Source organism: Mus caroli, unplaced genomic scaffold (assembly GCF_978045245.1).
Source record: "Mus caroli unplaced genomic scaffold, Mus_caroli_1 scaffold_13, whole genome shotgun sequence".
NCBI lineage: Eukaryota > Metazoa > Chordata > Mammalia > Rodentia > Muridae > Mus > Mus caroli.
The window spans coordinates 45,141,965-45,157,844 of record NW_028227268.1 but is presented as its reverse complement, the minus strand read 5'-3'; the positions used below and the strand labels follow the sequence as shown (position 1 = coordinate 45,157,844).

The 15,880-nt window shown below is 40.0% G+C and overlaps 1 protein-coding gene across 5 annotated transcripts in view; it reads right to left on the bottom strand.

Annotated features, from left to right (window-relative positions):
* Nucleotides 1-8,811: 8,811 nt before the first annotated feature.
* Nucleotides 8,812-15,880, bottom strand: part of Taok1 (TAO kinase 1) — a 72,238-nt gene continuing 65,169 nt past the window's right edge. For all 5 annotated transcript variants that reach the window (XM_029483185.1, XM_029483183.1, XM_029483184.1 and 2 more), the window contains one exon: nucleotides 8,812-14,219. In XM_029483185.1, the coding sequence (XP_029339045.1) occupies nucleotides 13,758-14,219 (462 nt within the window). In that variant the 3' untranslated portion in view covers nucleotides 8,812-13,757. The remainder of the gene's footprint in view (nucleotides 14,220-15,880) is intronic.

Sequence of the window (15,880 nt, the reverse complement as noted above, 5' to 3'; positions counted from 1 at the left end):
AGCACTTAAATGTTTCTAGAGAAGTGGCTGGAGACAACAGTATGAGAAAGAGAACACCAAAATTCTCTCTTGAGAAGACATTTGTGTAAATACATCCTTTCTAAGGCTGTTTAAATAGAGATCTTAAGACAGGGAGTGCTGTGTTGGCTTCATGTGTGACCTCAAAGCCACCTGCATCACACATTCCTCTAGGCTCATCTTCCACCTGAAGCACAGAGCCTTTGTTAGTCACAATCACAAAGGTGTGAACAAGTAGATCTGTGAGGACACGTGGTTACAACTTTTACAAGATGTTGCAAGGCTGTAGTCAAGGCCCCAGAGGATGAAGTCAGAACATTTTATGAGTTATCGTGGTTTGCTTTGAGGAAGGTTTGACAAGGTAGACCCAAGGAGACTGTGTGCCCAAAACAGAATGAATGCCTCCAAACTAGCAAGTCCCATGTTTTCATTGAAGATATTCAAGCTAGACTGCTCTTTGGCTGTATGACATGACAACTAAGACATGAGAGTAACCTAGATCCAATTGAAGGTATCATTTTAAGATTTATTTATATGAAGGCTGGAGAGATGGCTCAGTGGTTAAGAGCACTGACTGCTCTTCCAGAGGTCCTGAGTTAAATTCCCAGGAACCATTTGGTGACTCACAACCATCTGTAATAGGATCTGATGCCCTCGTTTGGTGTGTCTGAGGACAGTGATAATATACATAAAATAAATATTTTTTAAAAAACCTATTTTTATTATTCTTAATTGTCTATGTGCAGATGCTTTGAGGAAATGAGAGGCATTGGATCCCCTGGGTCAGGTGCTGGGAACAGAACCCGGGACCTCTGTGAGACTAGTTCATGCTTTGATCACCATGCCACCTCTCCTGCCAATGATGGTCTCTTATCTTTTTTTTTTTTTTTTGGAGAAGTTTGATGTAACCTGGGCTAGCCTGAAGCTTCCTATTTAGCAGACGATGACTTTGAACTGATCATCCTGTTTCCACTTCCCTACATTCTGGGCTTACAGGCCTGTGCCACCAGGCATATACTCACACATGTCTTGTCTTTTTCTGTAATAAGGTGATACCTGCTCTGGTAATTTTTTTTTAATTCCCTTCTAATCCTTTGCCTCTGAGTAAATTGCAGTTTCTTGCAACACAGGCTCTCACTATGTAGACCAGGCTGGACTTGAAGAAGCTGCCTCTGCCTCCTAGGTGCGGGGATCAAGGGTGTGCACCATTTATACTCAGCCATGTTGTTTGTTCTTCAGTCTTTAGAAACAAATTTGTCCTGCTCGTCCTCTTAAGTACTCTGTGTACTGACAGCTTACCTGCCGTCCACAGAGCCTCCTCCACCCACTGGCCATTCTCTCTTCCTGTCCTCTAACACTAACCAGAAGCAGCTGTTTAATCAACCACCAGGCCTCCTGTCTGGGCTAGTAATTTCTCAGCAGGCTTGAACTTCTCTGATCATCAATGGTATCTTAAGACAGGTTCCAGTGTGTAATGAGTGTGTGTGTTGTAAGACTTACATAATCACTTGAACATAGAGGTTCTAGCTGATCCATGTGTGACTCAAATGATCCTGGAATAAGTCAGGTGTAGTGGTATGTATCTGTAATCTCAGGTTGCTGAGACAGGAAGCATTTAATGTTTAAGGCTACTCTACTACATAGCAAAACCGTTTCAACTGCCCACTTCCTCAAAAATTCATTCAGCGACCATAATAGGTATTTTATTAGTTGCCTATTGCTAATTATTAGTTTCAAGAAAAGGCTGAAATCATGCATGAACTTTCGTGTGTAAGGTCTGTTAGATTAAGCAAAGCATGTGGAGGCCATTCTCCAACAAGAATTCCTCAGCCAGAAACCAAACACCTCTGGGCTGGAGAGATGACTCAGGCTGAGAGCACAGAGGTCCTAGGTCCTGACTTCAAGTCCCAGCAATCACATGGTGGCTCATAACCATCTATAATGGAATCTGGCACCCTCTTCTGTCATGCAGGCAGAACACTGTATACATAATAAATAAGTAAATGATAAAAACAACAAACCCAAAGACCTCTAAACAAAGCTGTTCCTGCTTTCAAACCAGACAGACTGAAAACACCTTACAGTTAGGATGCTTCACAATGCTTTTTAGCTAAACTGTATTTCTAATAGACTGAAGGTCTGAGATGTAAATTTTATTATTATGAATGATGTATGCTCGTGTGTGTAGATGCCCCAGTGTGTCCACTAGGAAGCCAGAGGTCTCCATTGAGTGTCTTCACATTTGCCTTACCTTTGAGATGTGGTCATTCATTGAACCTGAAGTTCACTGATTGGCTAGGCTGTCTGCCTCCTCCTGCCTTCCTTACGCCCTCACCAACTGCTGGGTTATAGATGCACTGCACCTAGCTTTCATGTGGGTACTGAGCCCTACTTTACCCACTGAGCTATGCCCTGAGAGCCCTCAGAGATGTGACTTGTTCTTGTTTTTCAAGACAGGGTTTCTCGGTGTAACTGTCCTGGCTGTCCTGGAAATTGCTTTGTAGACCAGGCTGACCTCATACTCAGAGGTCTGTCTGCCTCTGCCTCCTGATTGCTGGGATTAAAGGTATGTGCCACCATGTTCGGCAAGATGTAACTTTTTAGATCTCACAATTACTGATGGGGCTAAGATCTAAACCCAAACCAGTGTGCTTCTCTATGTGTGCATGTGATTGTGCATGCTTGTGACTGGTGGCCGGAGGATCTCAGGTGTCCTTTTTCTTTTTTCTAGACAGGGTCTCATATAGCCCAGTCTAGTGGTGAGGTTTGAACTTCTAACTCTTCTATTGCCTCTTCCCTAGTGCTGGTGTCAGGATTGTCATACCAACACTCTTCCCACTATTATAATCCCAGCCAGCCAACTCTAGTTACACTGTAAATAAATTGCTTTTCCTTGACAAGTTCCCATCTGAAACAGTAATGGAGTATGCCTATCTTAGACTTTGTAAAAGATGGTATCAAATGCAGAAATTATGGGTTGGCTTAGAGTTTAAGGGTACTAGTTGTTCTTCCACAGGATCTGGATTTGATTTTTAGCACTCATAACCATCTGTATCTCTAGTTCCAGGGGACCAACCAACCAACCAACCAACCAAAACAAAACAAAACAAAAAAACAAACAACCAACCAACCAACCAAAAAACCCTCCCTCCCCCAAAAAACCCTAGCATAAATTTCTCTTTGGAGCTGTTGGGAGTGTACAACTCCAAAGGGGAGACATACATTTATCTAAAAAAATAAATAAATGGCCTCCCCAGACAGACGTAGCCTACACATACAGCTGTCCGCATCTTCAGCAGCCTTCACTCCCTCTAGTCGCTAAAAACAAGTATCTGGAGGAAAAAAAAAATAGTAGAAACTAAAGTACCATCATTACTCACCAGTACATACACAGAAGCCTGCTGCCCTGGAGCATCACTGAGAGGCAGGCATAGCAGAGACGCTATGGAGCTAGATGACATCTTTGCAATCTCTGTTAGGAAGAAGGGGTAGCGGAAGGATGGGAAAGGAAATCTCTCCTGCTGTAAACTCAACAGTGGAAGAAAAGCAAAAACAGTTTGTTTCTTCTACATTTAGGAAGAAATCCTGAACACTGGGCTCTAATTCTGGTTCCACCACATAATTTGACAGAGACACATGTTAAGGTCAAACGGCTTACAGCAACTTTCAGGTAGTAGAAGTGCTATGCCACGTTCCTAGCTGTTCTCTAGTTAATATGACAGGCAAGCTAAAATACACAAGCAAAAGAGGCCAAGTGTGGTGGCACACACTGATCTGATCGGAGGCAGAGGCAGCTTAGAGTTACAGGCCAGTCTGGTCTATACAGTGAGTCCATCTCAAAACAATAACAAAGCAAGAGAGCTGGTAAGTTGGATCAGCCAGTAAAGTGCTTGCTGAACCTGCAACCGGGAGTTTGATCCCTGAGACCCAAATGATAGAACTTACTCCTGAAAGCTGTCCTCTGACTGTGGCATGTATCCACAACACACAAAGTATGATGCCAATGCTTAAAAACAAGTTAAAGTAGGGATGAATCTTAGTGGCAGAGCACTTGATTAGCACGTTAAAAGACACTAGGGTCAATCCCTACTAGTACCACTATCACCTGTTAAATCCTCCATACTGAACGGGGGAGTGGTAGCATACACATACAGTACAGTACTTAAAAATCAGAAATTATATTTCAGTATTTCTGTGAGCTGAAATATTGCTTTTTTTTTTTTAAAGATAGTGTAGCTCTGGCTGCCTTGGAATTCAGTCTGTAGACCAGGCTGGCCTCAAACTCAGAGATTCACCTGCCTCTACCTTCTGAATGCAGGATTAAAGGCATGTGCCACCACTGACCATGAAAAAGCTGAGCAGGGAGCTGGAGAGATGGCTCAGCAGTTAAGAGCACTGACTGCTCTTATGAAGGTCCCGAGTTCAAATCCCAGCAACCACATGGTGGCTCACAACCATCTACAATGAGATCTGAGGCCCTCTTCTGGCGTGTCTGAAGCCAGCTACAGTGTACTTACATATAATAAAGAAATCTTCAGAGCGAGCTGGGCTGGAGGGAGCAGAGGTCCCGAGTTCAATTCCTAGCAACCACATGATGGCTCACAACCATCTGTACAGCTACAGTGTACTCACATACATAAAATAAATAAATCTAAAAAAGAAAAAGCTAAGCAGGGGCCTGAAAAATGGGGTCAATAGTTAATAGCACTTGTTCTGCTTAGCACGGTGGCACTTGCCTTTAATCCCAGTACCTGGGAGGCAGAGGCAGGTGGAGCTCTAGGAGTTTAAGGCCAGCCAAGGCAACATAGAAAACAGCACTTTGTTCTTTCAGTGGACTCAGGTTCAAGTCCCAGCACATACATTGTGGTTCACCAACAGTCTGTAACTCCTCCTGTTCCAGAGGATCTGACACCCTCTTCTGAATTCTTCAGGCATCAGGGATGCATATAGTGCACGAATACACATGCAGGCAAAGTATTAATAAACAAACAAATAAAATCTAAAAAATAAAGTGAGCAGACACTATGTACTAAAATTACTTTTATTACAGTTGATCTTTTAAACATTTCCTTTGCTATGATACAAAGGATACTTACAAACAAAATATTACATATGACCTGTTTTCATTCTTAGGGTTCTGACAACTTGGTAACAGCTTTAAATGCACAATCTATACAATTAATACAGGTTATATACGAACTATAAGGTATGCTGAACCAGAATACTGACAATATACTGTACAATAAGCCTTACCAGTTAGTGCTGTGGACCATTTCTACCAAAAGGAAAATGCACATCTGCACAGTCACCTTTACCAGCTGGTGCTGACAGCGAGGGAGAGGCCTCTTCCTCATCGCAACCTTTGGTAAGCCTCCACTGTGGGCCTGTTTACTCTAAACACCGAAAGGACCGGGTTTACTCAAAATTATCCACTGTTGAGAGTATTGGGATACTACATGTTCATATGATAATCTCTTGCCCTTTCCCCAAAAACTATCCCAGTTTTAAAAGACCATTTAAGTCCTTTGTCCACTATGAAAACCCTACAGGCTCAAGGGCTTTAGGAAAAGATGAAGGCTGCCAAAAAAGGAGGCAAGAAACCAAGCCAAAATCTAGGTCTTGCAAAATCATTTTTCCCTTCACCAAAGGGAACTAGAAATGTACAAATTCATTGAGGAACCTCAATGATAACATATCAGTTAGCTGATAACCCTCATTTACCTGGACCTGACTTGTGGGAATAACTGAAATGGACTGTGGGTAACATATACCACGTTTTGTACAGAACATTACCTTGTGTAGTTAAAATATTCCCTTTAGCCACCAAAGCTGGTCCTGGGCTGACAGGTGTGCATTTCTCTCAATGGTCTACTCAGAAATGATAAGGTTACAGCTTTTTTTTTTTCTTTTTTTTTTCTTTAAATTTTAAATAAAAAAGCAGTTGACTGAAGCATTGTCTCTTTTTCTTTTTAGGTAAATAGCAAAAATAAAAATAAAAACCAACCCTGGCATTTGCACAAATAAAGCAAATGGAATGCCATGGTTTTTAAGAGGTTAGTAGAAAGACTGAAGTGAAGAAAATCTAGAGAAAAATCATGTATTAATTTCCTTCTTTAAAAAATTTCTACATGTGCAAAAAAAAAAAAACAACCCAAAACAAACAAAAACAAAATAAAATACCCCAACAACAACATGCTGTTTGAGGAAAACAAAAAGAAATGAGTACATAAAATTAAAATATAAATAACGTTTGGATGTTCAGTAAAAGCAAAGACCAGCCTGGGTTACAGAAGGGTTATACATTCAAGATGCTTTTAAACCCAGTGGGATAACTTATGTTAAAACTGTGTTAATAGTTAACTTTAAAAATCTCAAGTTTGTTCTTAAATCTTCACAATACAAGCAAAGCTGTTTAAAATATACACTATACATATTTCTCATAGTCTCTCCAACCTCATGAATGCGCATTAGGCTTTTTCATATACTAAAAGGAGGGGTTCTCAAAGCTAACTTGCTCATAATAACCTGCATTATTTAAATGTTTTATATGGGTTAAAAACCTTCTCAGACTTACATAAATAGTATTTAGCAACAGCAGTGTTAATTTAAAAACTCTAAAGCATTTACAAATAGTCAGGTTGGAACAGCCTAGGGAGTTAGGTGCACTGTACTTTAAAATGGTATTTACATCAGACCATTATTTTTGTAAAAATTTCCCTAAAAAAAAATTTTAAAAAATTAACCTACTCTAAACTAGCAGAGAAGGATCTTAAAGAGTAAACCAAGAACGAAATTATTTCCTAATGGAAACCCCACACATCCCTCCTCACTTGGGTTTTACTCTACGAAACCACTGTGACTCCTAATAGGCTCTTCTATCAAGTGTCAAGATAATGTGGTAAAACAGTTTGTTAGGTAAGTTACTGGCCAAGTGAACTTGAAAAAAAAAATGTTCTTCCATCTTATCTCTGGCTTGGATTATATGTGTATTTAACTGGAGGGGCAATCTAAATAGGCACAATTCCCATTTAATGTGGAATAAAAGACAAAAAAAAAAAAAAAAGGAAGAAAGGGTGATGGTTTCTTTGAGAGTATGAAGTGAAGGAAGGACAACAGCACATGGAGTGAACGGGCAGCAAAGACAACAGCGTGGCAATACCCCAGGGGCAGCCAATGCCCTCCTTGATAAATCCATATACCTGTTTGATCCCAAAAAGGGCTACAAGGGTTCCAATACCTACACTGGTATTTGAGATAGAGACCAACCAAAACTATTAATATTGGGCAGCTGCATCTTTTCAAAATTTTATAATTCACTCGATGACCATGTGCAATTTATATTAACAATAATGTTCATGCCGAGGCAATGTATTTGAGGGCTAAGAAAAAGCAAAATGTGCCACTGAGAGAAACCTGTTTCCATATAACTGGTCTTCATGCTTTCAAGTGGCTCTAATATACCTTGGATACTAAGCCAAGCCATGCAAAAGCAAAGAGTACATACTTTTCATTAACATTGGTATCTCATTTCTAAACCACTGACTTCAAAGTTGCCATAGAAACATATAACACAATACTGAAAGCATACAATTGAGGGTTCATGGATTTTTAAGAAATGCATACCCCTCATCTATGTTCAACAGTCTTTTAAATCTTAGCTACAAGGCATATCAGAGGAAGGGAGGTTAAGTGGGGGTAATGTCTAAGGAACATACGGAATTCTGGAAGTAGGAAATGTTCCAGAAATGGGATCAATGTGCCAGCAATAAGCATAGTTCATTTCATTTGAAAATTCACTTAAAAGAGCCCATAAACAGTCCCAAACCATAAAGTTATCACCTGCATAATTTACATAAACATTAACACACTTGCACTTTGTAGACAACACTCTGTAAACATGGCCACTTGGGGAGGGAGACTCCCTACACCTCACTCATGACTGACGACATGTAATCATATTAAATAAAATTACTTAGCTTCAAAAGATTTCAAACCTGACCAATGATTAAGCTCCATGTCCCCATTTACCAACACTTAAGTATTAATTCTAAAACGTCACCTAGGATGGTTTCAGGGTTGTATGCTAGAGCACGGCTCGCAATGACAGCAACTCCTCTCTAGCTGGCACAGACCTATAAACTTTAGTACAAAACCAAAAAAGTACAGAAACTAGGTCAATTTGTTAGCTACATATTTACAGATAATTACATGATTTTTCACTCATAATTGTGAAACTATGAGTGAAAGGAAACTGTGCAGGCTGAATTACCCGTACTTTGGGGGCGGGGACTCTTGAGCATCAAGACACCCTTCCATTCACTGAGAAGTCTTACCTTCTCTTCTCTCTACACTTCCAACTACCTACAGATGTTAATATATCCAGTGGGCATCCTGCTGGAGAGGATTAACCTTTTCCTCTATTTAAAGAAGAACCCCTTGTATATTTAAAAGCAAAGCAAAACAAACCCCCCAATACACATACACACCCCCACACACACACTTCAGTTTAGATTGCAGGAAACAGTTAACAGATGTGGTGACATAGTACATGGCTCCCCAGTTTTTGCTCTCTGCTTTTATTTAAGATACTTATTTTTGCATGGATGGGCAGTGCAAGTTTCAGAAGCCTGCAATAGGCAGATATGATGCATATTTCTTATACTTATGATCTGAAGGCCAGCACTTGTTTGGAAATCTGAATATAATCAAAGAGGAAAAAAAAAGTCAATACAACATTAAAAGTGGGCTACCAGAATTCAGTAGGAAATATAAATGCACAAAAGAGTTCTCAGCTTCACTTTTTCTACAGTGTTTAATAAAAATTTCTTTACAAATTGATAGTTATTTCCAACGTAGATCTACTGTAGTGATTTCATAAAAGTGCAGACAACATAACCAGACACAGCAAAACAGACTTCAATCAGTAGTCCTTGCATACAAGAGGCACATATGCTGAGTGTACAGCACACTCTTCATCCTTTAAGGAAGCAGAGGGTGGGACAGTTCCAGTTCTTAACAACTCAGGGTGAGTGCCTTTTTAAAAAGGCAATGCTGAAACCATGGAAGGGAGACTTCTGTTATTAGGGATAAAATAAAACAGAATTTGCATATATGCAATAATGATCTGCATTTTGATAAGCAGCTCAAAGATGACAGCCCAATGCTCCCTACAAGAAGACTATTTGAGAAGTGAGAATTTCTTTCATCATAGCAGATTCATACTTAGTATACCTTAAATATATTATTTTCTGACTTTAATACACATTAGGACACTTCACATTCGGAACATGAGACAAATGGAGAACTATAAAACCTCCAAAAGAATGGGTTGCTGTGGCTATAGGCATGGTGGTTCATGCCTGTAATCCCAGTACTTGAGAGCTTACAGAAAGATTACTAGTATTTTAAGGCCAGCCTTGGCTAAACATCAATTATCCAATCAGAAAGGGTACATGTCTCAAAAGAAAAGAAGCAAAAGTAAGAAAGGCATGTTGTGTTAGACCAAATCTCTGCTTGAATAGTAGTGGCTCAGAAGGGGTAGAAGGTGCATAAAGAACTTGCTATTATCAACAAGAAGTTAAAAGGAGACAGCCCTCCCTTCAAACCAGTATGCTTTTCTCCCAGTGATCATCTCCTTCTCATTTTACAGTTTAGGAACCTTAGATATGTTTTAGTTGAAATTCCCTTCTTGGCAGTTTTGATACTCTGCGAAACACATAAGTATTAGTATTAAGAGAAAAAGTAAATGAGAAACCCAAAAAGTCCAACACTAAGAAACCCCAAAAGTCCATGAAGACTGTGACTCAGTGGCTTTCTTAACCTTTACAAAACGATTATTACCAGTGTTCTTTGCAGAGTTTATTTTTCTCTGCAGCTTGTATCTTTTATTGCATTGTAAAACAAACTTAAACAGTAACTGACTCCTTCCCTAGCACAGTTTACTGCACTGTAATTTATAGGTTCAATCTTTACCTAACTTTCTCCTCACTCATACAAGTGCTAAGGGGCAAAAAGACTGCATCTACTCATCTCCTTCCCTAAGTATCACCCGAGTACTTACTCTGTAAGACACAGTCTTGCTGTAACATGGGGTGGGGCAGGAACAATAAAACTTGAGCCCTGGCAGATACTTTTAGAATGAGTTATACCAATCCATCTATACACACATATAGACCCTTATATGTATATACAATATATACATACAAGTGAAAATAGCTATACCCAAAATGTGCACATTTAACAGTTTTAAAACGCCAGTAGATCATGGTATAATAAAATTTATTTCCACTTGTAAATGGCACAAATGGAGAAATGCAAAGGTGTTCAAGTACAATGAAGTCATTTTTACAGGTGAAAATAAATCATATTATTCCAGTGTCCAAAACAATGTTATTCTATGTTTAAAATGCTAGACATTAACAGAAGCACAAAATTACTGAATTCTGCCTTATGATCTGAAAGTTTTCAATGTTTGAAAATGATGTACAGAAGATGTCTTAGTAGCAGGATGGGTCTCCAGGACAGTTTCTTTAGTGTTCTGTCTACTTGGTGTCCAGGCAGCCCAGACATCACAATGACTATGTACAAAGCTCCATTCACTAGCAAGGCCTCGACTTCAGGCTGTTTCACCTGTGGGTGTGACGTCAAGTTCAGGACTATCCATCTCTAGATATGGAAATGTGCAGAAGAGCAGAAGCTCTTTAAAAAATAAACATGCTTTCAGCTAACATTGTTTATACAGTGCAAACACTTTCTGATGTCAAAATTTAGGGTTAGAACTAAGTTTAAAAGAAAGTTATGTGCAAAGGACAGAGAACCTAATTAGGAATACAATGTCTCAACATATAGGCTTTGCATTTTTAAAATGCTGACCCCAAAAAAGGGGGACCAAGAACTGTTTCCCTGTCAGGTTCTGGATACCAGATATAGGTCTACAACCTCTGGTGTGCTACAAGCTCGCCATGCTCTCATCCTCTTAAACACACATATAATGAGTGAATACCAACAACTGGGGAGGAGGTAGTGTTAATTTGGTCAAATGTTGACATTTCTGCTTTCTTTCCCCCATTAAGTACTTGCCCTGATTTCAGGGCATTTCAAACCCTTTCAAATTTTCCTGCTACCAGTTTTTACTGTGACCACTCCTGCTGTGTACATGATTCAACTAGAGTTATTATAGGCTACAAACACAAACCTATTCATTTTAATCATTGTGCAAACTACATGCATTGTAACTAAATTGATGGTATCATCCAGGTATAATGACCTACATGGAAAAACTGGGTGACACACAATTAGATGGGGGCAGAAATCCTTACTGGACAGACAGACTGGACAGTCAGTATTCAATCACACTAGTGTGAGTGCATTATGATCAAAATGGACTCATTAACTAAATTTGACCAAGTGACTCTCACAATGGGTGATAAATGTGTTTCTGGTAGTAGTTTAGAGTTTGAAGAAATGTCTTGCATATATCGGATCTGCTTTCTCAATCTAACCTTCTGGTAGCAGGTAGTTGCCAGAATAGTCTTTAAGATGATATTCTTTTATAGTTTTGAATATCCTATTAAACTCTAAAGCTTCCCCCTATTTCCTCAAAACATATAGAATTTTCAATTTGCTTGAGAAACTCCTTAATAGTATTTTGAGTGAAAAAGGAAAAAAAGAGAAAGAAAAAGAAAAAAGAAAAGTCCTTTTCATTAGCTATAGCAAGTATATGTTAACCTAAAAACTGATGGGGAATATGTTTAAAACCCTGCCTAGAAGTGTGTGTGAGAATACTATTAACCTTCTATTGGATTTTCAAAGAACCTATACAATAGCATCTACCTTTCTTTTGTTCTTTCTTTTTTGAGACACTTGAAGGCAGCCTTGAACCTGAGATTCCTATCCCTGCCTCCTAAATGCTGGGATTATAGGCATTTGCTACCACACCCTGATCTAATTAGTGTCAGAAATCCTCAAACCAATGTCAGAAACTTCTGAAGGGGGTACGTCATGGAAACTGGACTGACATACCTGGACAAGACATAAAGCGTGGTTAAGAAAACCAAGAACTTCCATAGTAGCAGATGACAATTTGGTCACTAGTTTGTTCTAATTATGATTAAGAGAATGCTTACCATCTACCTAAATGAAAAGCAGGACCCAGAGTTAGTAGCAAGAGCTCTTCAAGACAGCTGAAAAGGGAGCAGGACAATAACTTATACAAAACCTCTGGTCTCTCACTAAAGAGGGCATTGGCCCTAGTCTACCACCAACTCAAGGCGCCACACAAGCAATGGGTATTAATTGATGAAGAACACTGGATTGATCCTTCATTGAAGAACAGACAACACACACTCCCCAAATATTAGTGGTCCTTGACCACTAAATAATATCTTCAAATTTTGTTTTCTTTCATTCACCAAACTACCTAGTTTCTTTCTCAGTAGTATTTTAGCACTAAAGCTAGAGACTTCTGAAATGAATTTGCTATTATATGATATTAACATAGACCCAGATGGTCACTAAGTCTCAATGAATTAAGAATTCATAAGGTACTACAGCAAAAAAAAAAAAACAGCGATTAAGCACAGAGGACCTGCAAATGAAGCAATAACTACAGTGTGAAGATTAGTCAGCAGCTGGTAGTCATTGGCTCAGTGACTCCTGGTGGCAACTAAGTAGTTAAATAATTGACTATTGCTACCTGTAAACAGGAAATCCCATAAACTAAAAAGGGGATAATAAAATTATGTCTATGTAGTGTGATGAATATTCTAATAGATGGCAGTTCAAATATGGCATCATCCAATACCTCTGGCATTTGCTTTGTGTTGGCTATAGGTCTTCACTTTTGTACAAACAAAGCAAAGGTACTGTTTGGAGTCTTAAGTTTGGGTCAGATGAAATATTGTACAAGAAACAAAATGTCAGGCTAGCTATACAGGCTTTCCCTCCTCCCTGCTGAGCATCCCTGTCAAAGGAACTTTCAGGGGCCCCTCTGGCCCTCTAGTTTTTCCCTCTGGAAGCTCACAGGCTTGTTAGTGCAATAGCCACACAGCTTATGATCTCCTTATGCAACTCCATCTTACGATGATACAACCTACAAAATCTGACAAAATTCTGAAGCATTTATAGCAAAGAACTAAATGATTTTCTACCACTGAAAAGGTAAATGCAATCTTTTAATGTTCATGGTCTTCTGTTTTTTAGTTCAAATGAGGTTGAGAAATCAGATCAATTCATAAATAAAGAAACCCCACTGGTGAGGAGTGGAGGTGTACTTCAGTAAGAATGTGCTTCAGTATGGATGCTGCCTGCTGTCAGGGACTCACAGAATTGGAATATGAAGGAAGGCTTTAGATCTTCTGACAGATTTCTTAGGCTATGGATACCCTAAAGTGATGATTCAGATTAGCTTGCTTCATTCTGTTTTTATATTGTTCAGATAATACCCCTTCTAATTAAGCCAATTTTTTTTTTGCCACATACATGAAATACTTATCTATTATCACTTTAAAATTTTTCCAAAAGTTAAACAAAAACAAAAAGCCAACCACAAAAACCCCGGCAGCCAAATACTATGACATCCCAATTAGTAAACACAAAACATAACGCTTTACAAAAACAAATAAAATATACCATATGCACAGCTTCCACACGGTAGTACCCAAGTGAGGAGGCTGCTGTGATGATGTCTGTAGGCAGTTTCTTTTGGCAGACAGCTCCAGCGGAATTGCCACTTTCAATTATTATGTGTAAGACATGTGTGACCCATTGGATATTTGTGAAGTGACACTCGTGCTTCTGCTCATGCCCTGTTCTGTCCGTCCCCCAGAAGCTGTCCGCCTCAAAGCCTGGGGGCTATTGCGGACTCCCATACTGCTACCTCGAGGTACCCCTTGCATTGGCCCTGAGGGATGACCCCATGGTTGGGGTCCACCTTGCATCGGATGACCCCAAGCTTGTGGTGTGCCACCCATGGGATGACCCCAGTGAGGTCCTGGACCCCCAGTAGGATTGTGAGACCAACTAGAAGCTCCTGGGTAGCTGTGGCTGAATGCCTCAGGGGAGAGATTAGAAAGGACCATGTTACTAAAACCTAATCTCATGCTTTCAGAGTCAAATGCTTCAATTTCTCTGGCTTGACGCTCGAGCAGGCTACGTATTCGTTCTGTGCGTTCATTCTGCAAAGCCAACATCTCTTCTTCAATCTGTCATGATAGGAAAAGGGAGCAAAAAGATCATTTTATTTCAGCTGAAGCAGCAATACCTACTCAAGAAAATCAACAGCTATTTTATGGACTCTCACCACCACCATCATCATCATCATCATCACCACCACCACCACCACGACCACCACGACCACCACGACCACCACCACCACCACCTTGATTTTTCAAGACAGGTCTTCTTGTGTAGCCCTGGCTGTCCTGGAACTAACTGGGTAGAACAGGCTGGCCTCAAACTCATAGAGATCTGCCTGCCTCTGCCTGTTCAATGCTGGGATTAAAGTTGTATACCACCACTGGTGGGCTCTTTTTCTTCTTTGTCTGCACCTGTTATTCTCTCTCAAAACCAAAAACCAAAACAAAACAAAACAAAAAAACAGAAATGGAGCTAGCATTCCTCCTCTCATAATTCAATAGTCTTCAAATAGCTTTATATTCTTTTTGGTTGTACTGACACAGGTTTTATATAGCTGAGGTTGGCCTCAAAGTTATACAGGCAAGGATGATTTTGAACTCCTATCTTCCTGCCTTCAAATCCCAAGGGCTGAGATCAAAGCTTTGTGTTTTACTGTCTGGATGCCCTCAGGCCGTGATAAAGTCCTTGCATGGCAGGTATGCTCACTGCTTGCTTATCTCCAGCTTCTCCTGGTGCTGAGTGAGTCAGTGGTACATGGTTCATTTCCTTCTCAAGAGTTTTTCCTGTAGCATTTTCTGTGGTTTTCTTTCTGAGTCTGCTTAATACTGGTGAGAACATGAATGATGGATTCATGGACAACTCAGATCTTAAGAGTGTCCCATAATCAGCTTCCAAACGCTGAGACCATTGCATACACTAGCAAGATTTTGCTGAAAGGACCCAGATATAGCTGTCTCTTGTGAGACTATGCAGGGGCCTAGCAAACACAGAAGTGGATGCTCACAGTCAGCTATTGGATGGATCACAGGGCTCCCAATGGAGAAGCTAGAGAAAGTACCCAAGGAGTTAAAGGGATCTGCAACCCTATAGGGGGAACAACATGATGAACTAACCAGTACCCCGGAGCTCTTGTCTCTAGCTGCATATGTATCAAAAGATGGCCTAGTCGGCCATCACTGGAAAGAGAGGCCCATTGGACTTGCAAACTTTATATGCCCCAGTACAGGGGAATGCCAGGGCCAGGGGAATGGGAATGGGTGGGTAGGGAAGTGGGGGCGGGGTATGGGGGACTTTTGGGACAGCATTGGAAATGTAATTGAGGAAAATACGTAATAAAAAAAAAAGATCTTAAGAGTGCTTGAACACAGCGACGATACATGTGAACATCAGCATATGAGAGAGCTCCATCATCAGATCATTGTTTTGTTTCAATGTACCTCCTCTGTACCTCCAAGGTCCCAAACCATAATCTACTCATTAATTATATTCCTTTGAGTTTTAAACTTCATTAGTTAAAAGTTCATTATTGAGCACAGTGGCATATGACTTTAATCACAGGACCCAGGAAGCAGAGGCAGGTGGATCTCAGTGAATTTGAGGCCAGCTTGGTCTACATAGTGAGTTCCAGGAAGGCTAGAGCTATAGAGTGAGACTCTGTCTTCAAAAAAAAAAAAAACCCAAAAAATAAATAAAAAATGAAAAGCTCATTACTGAATAATAGAAGAAC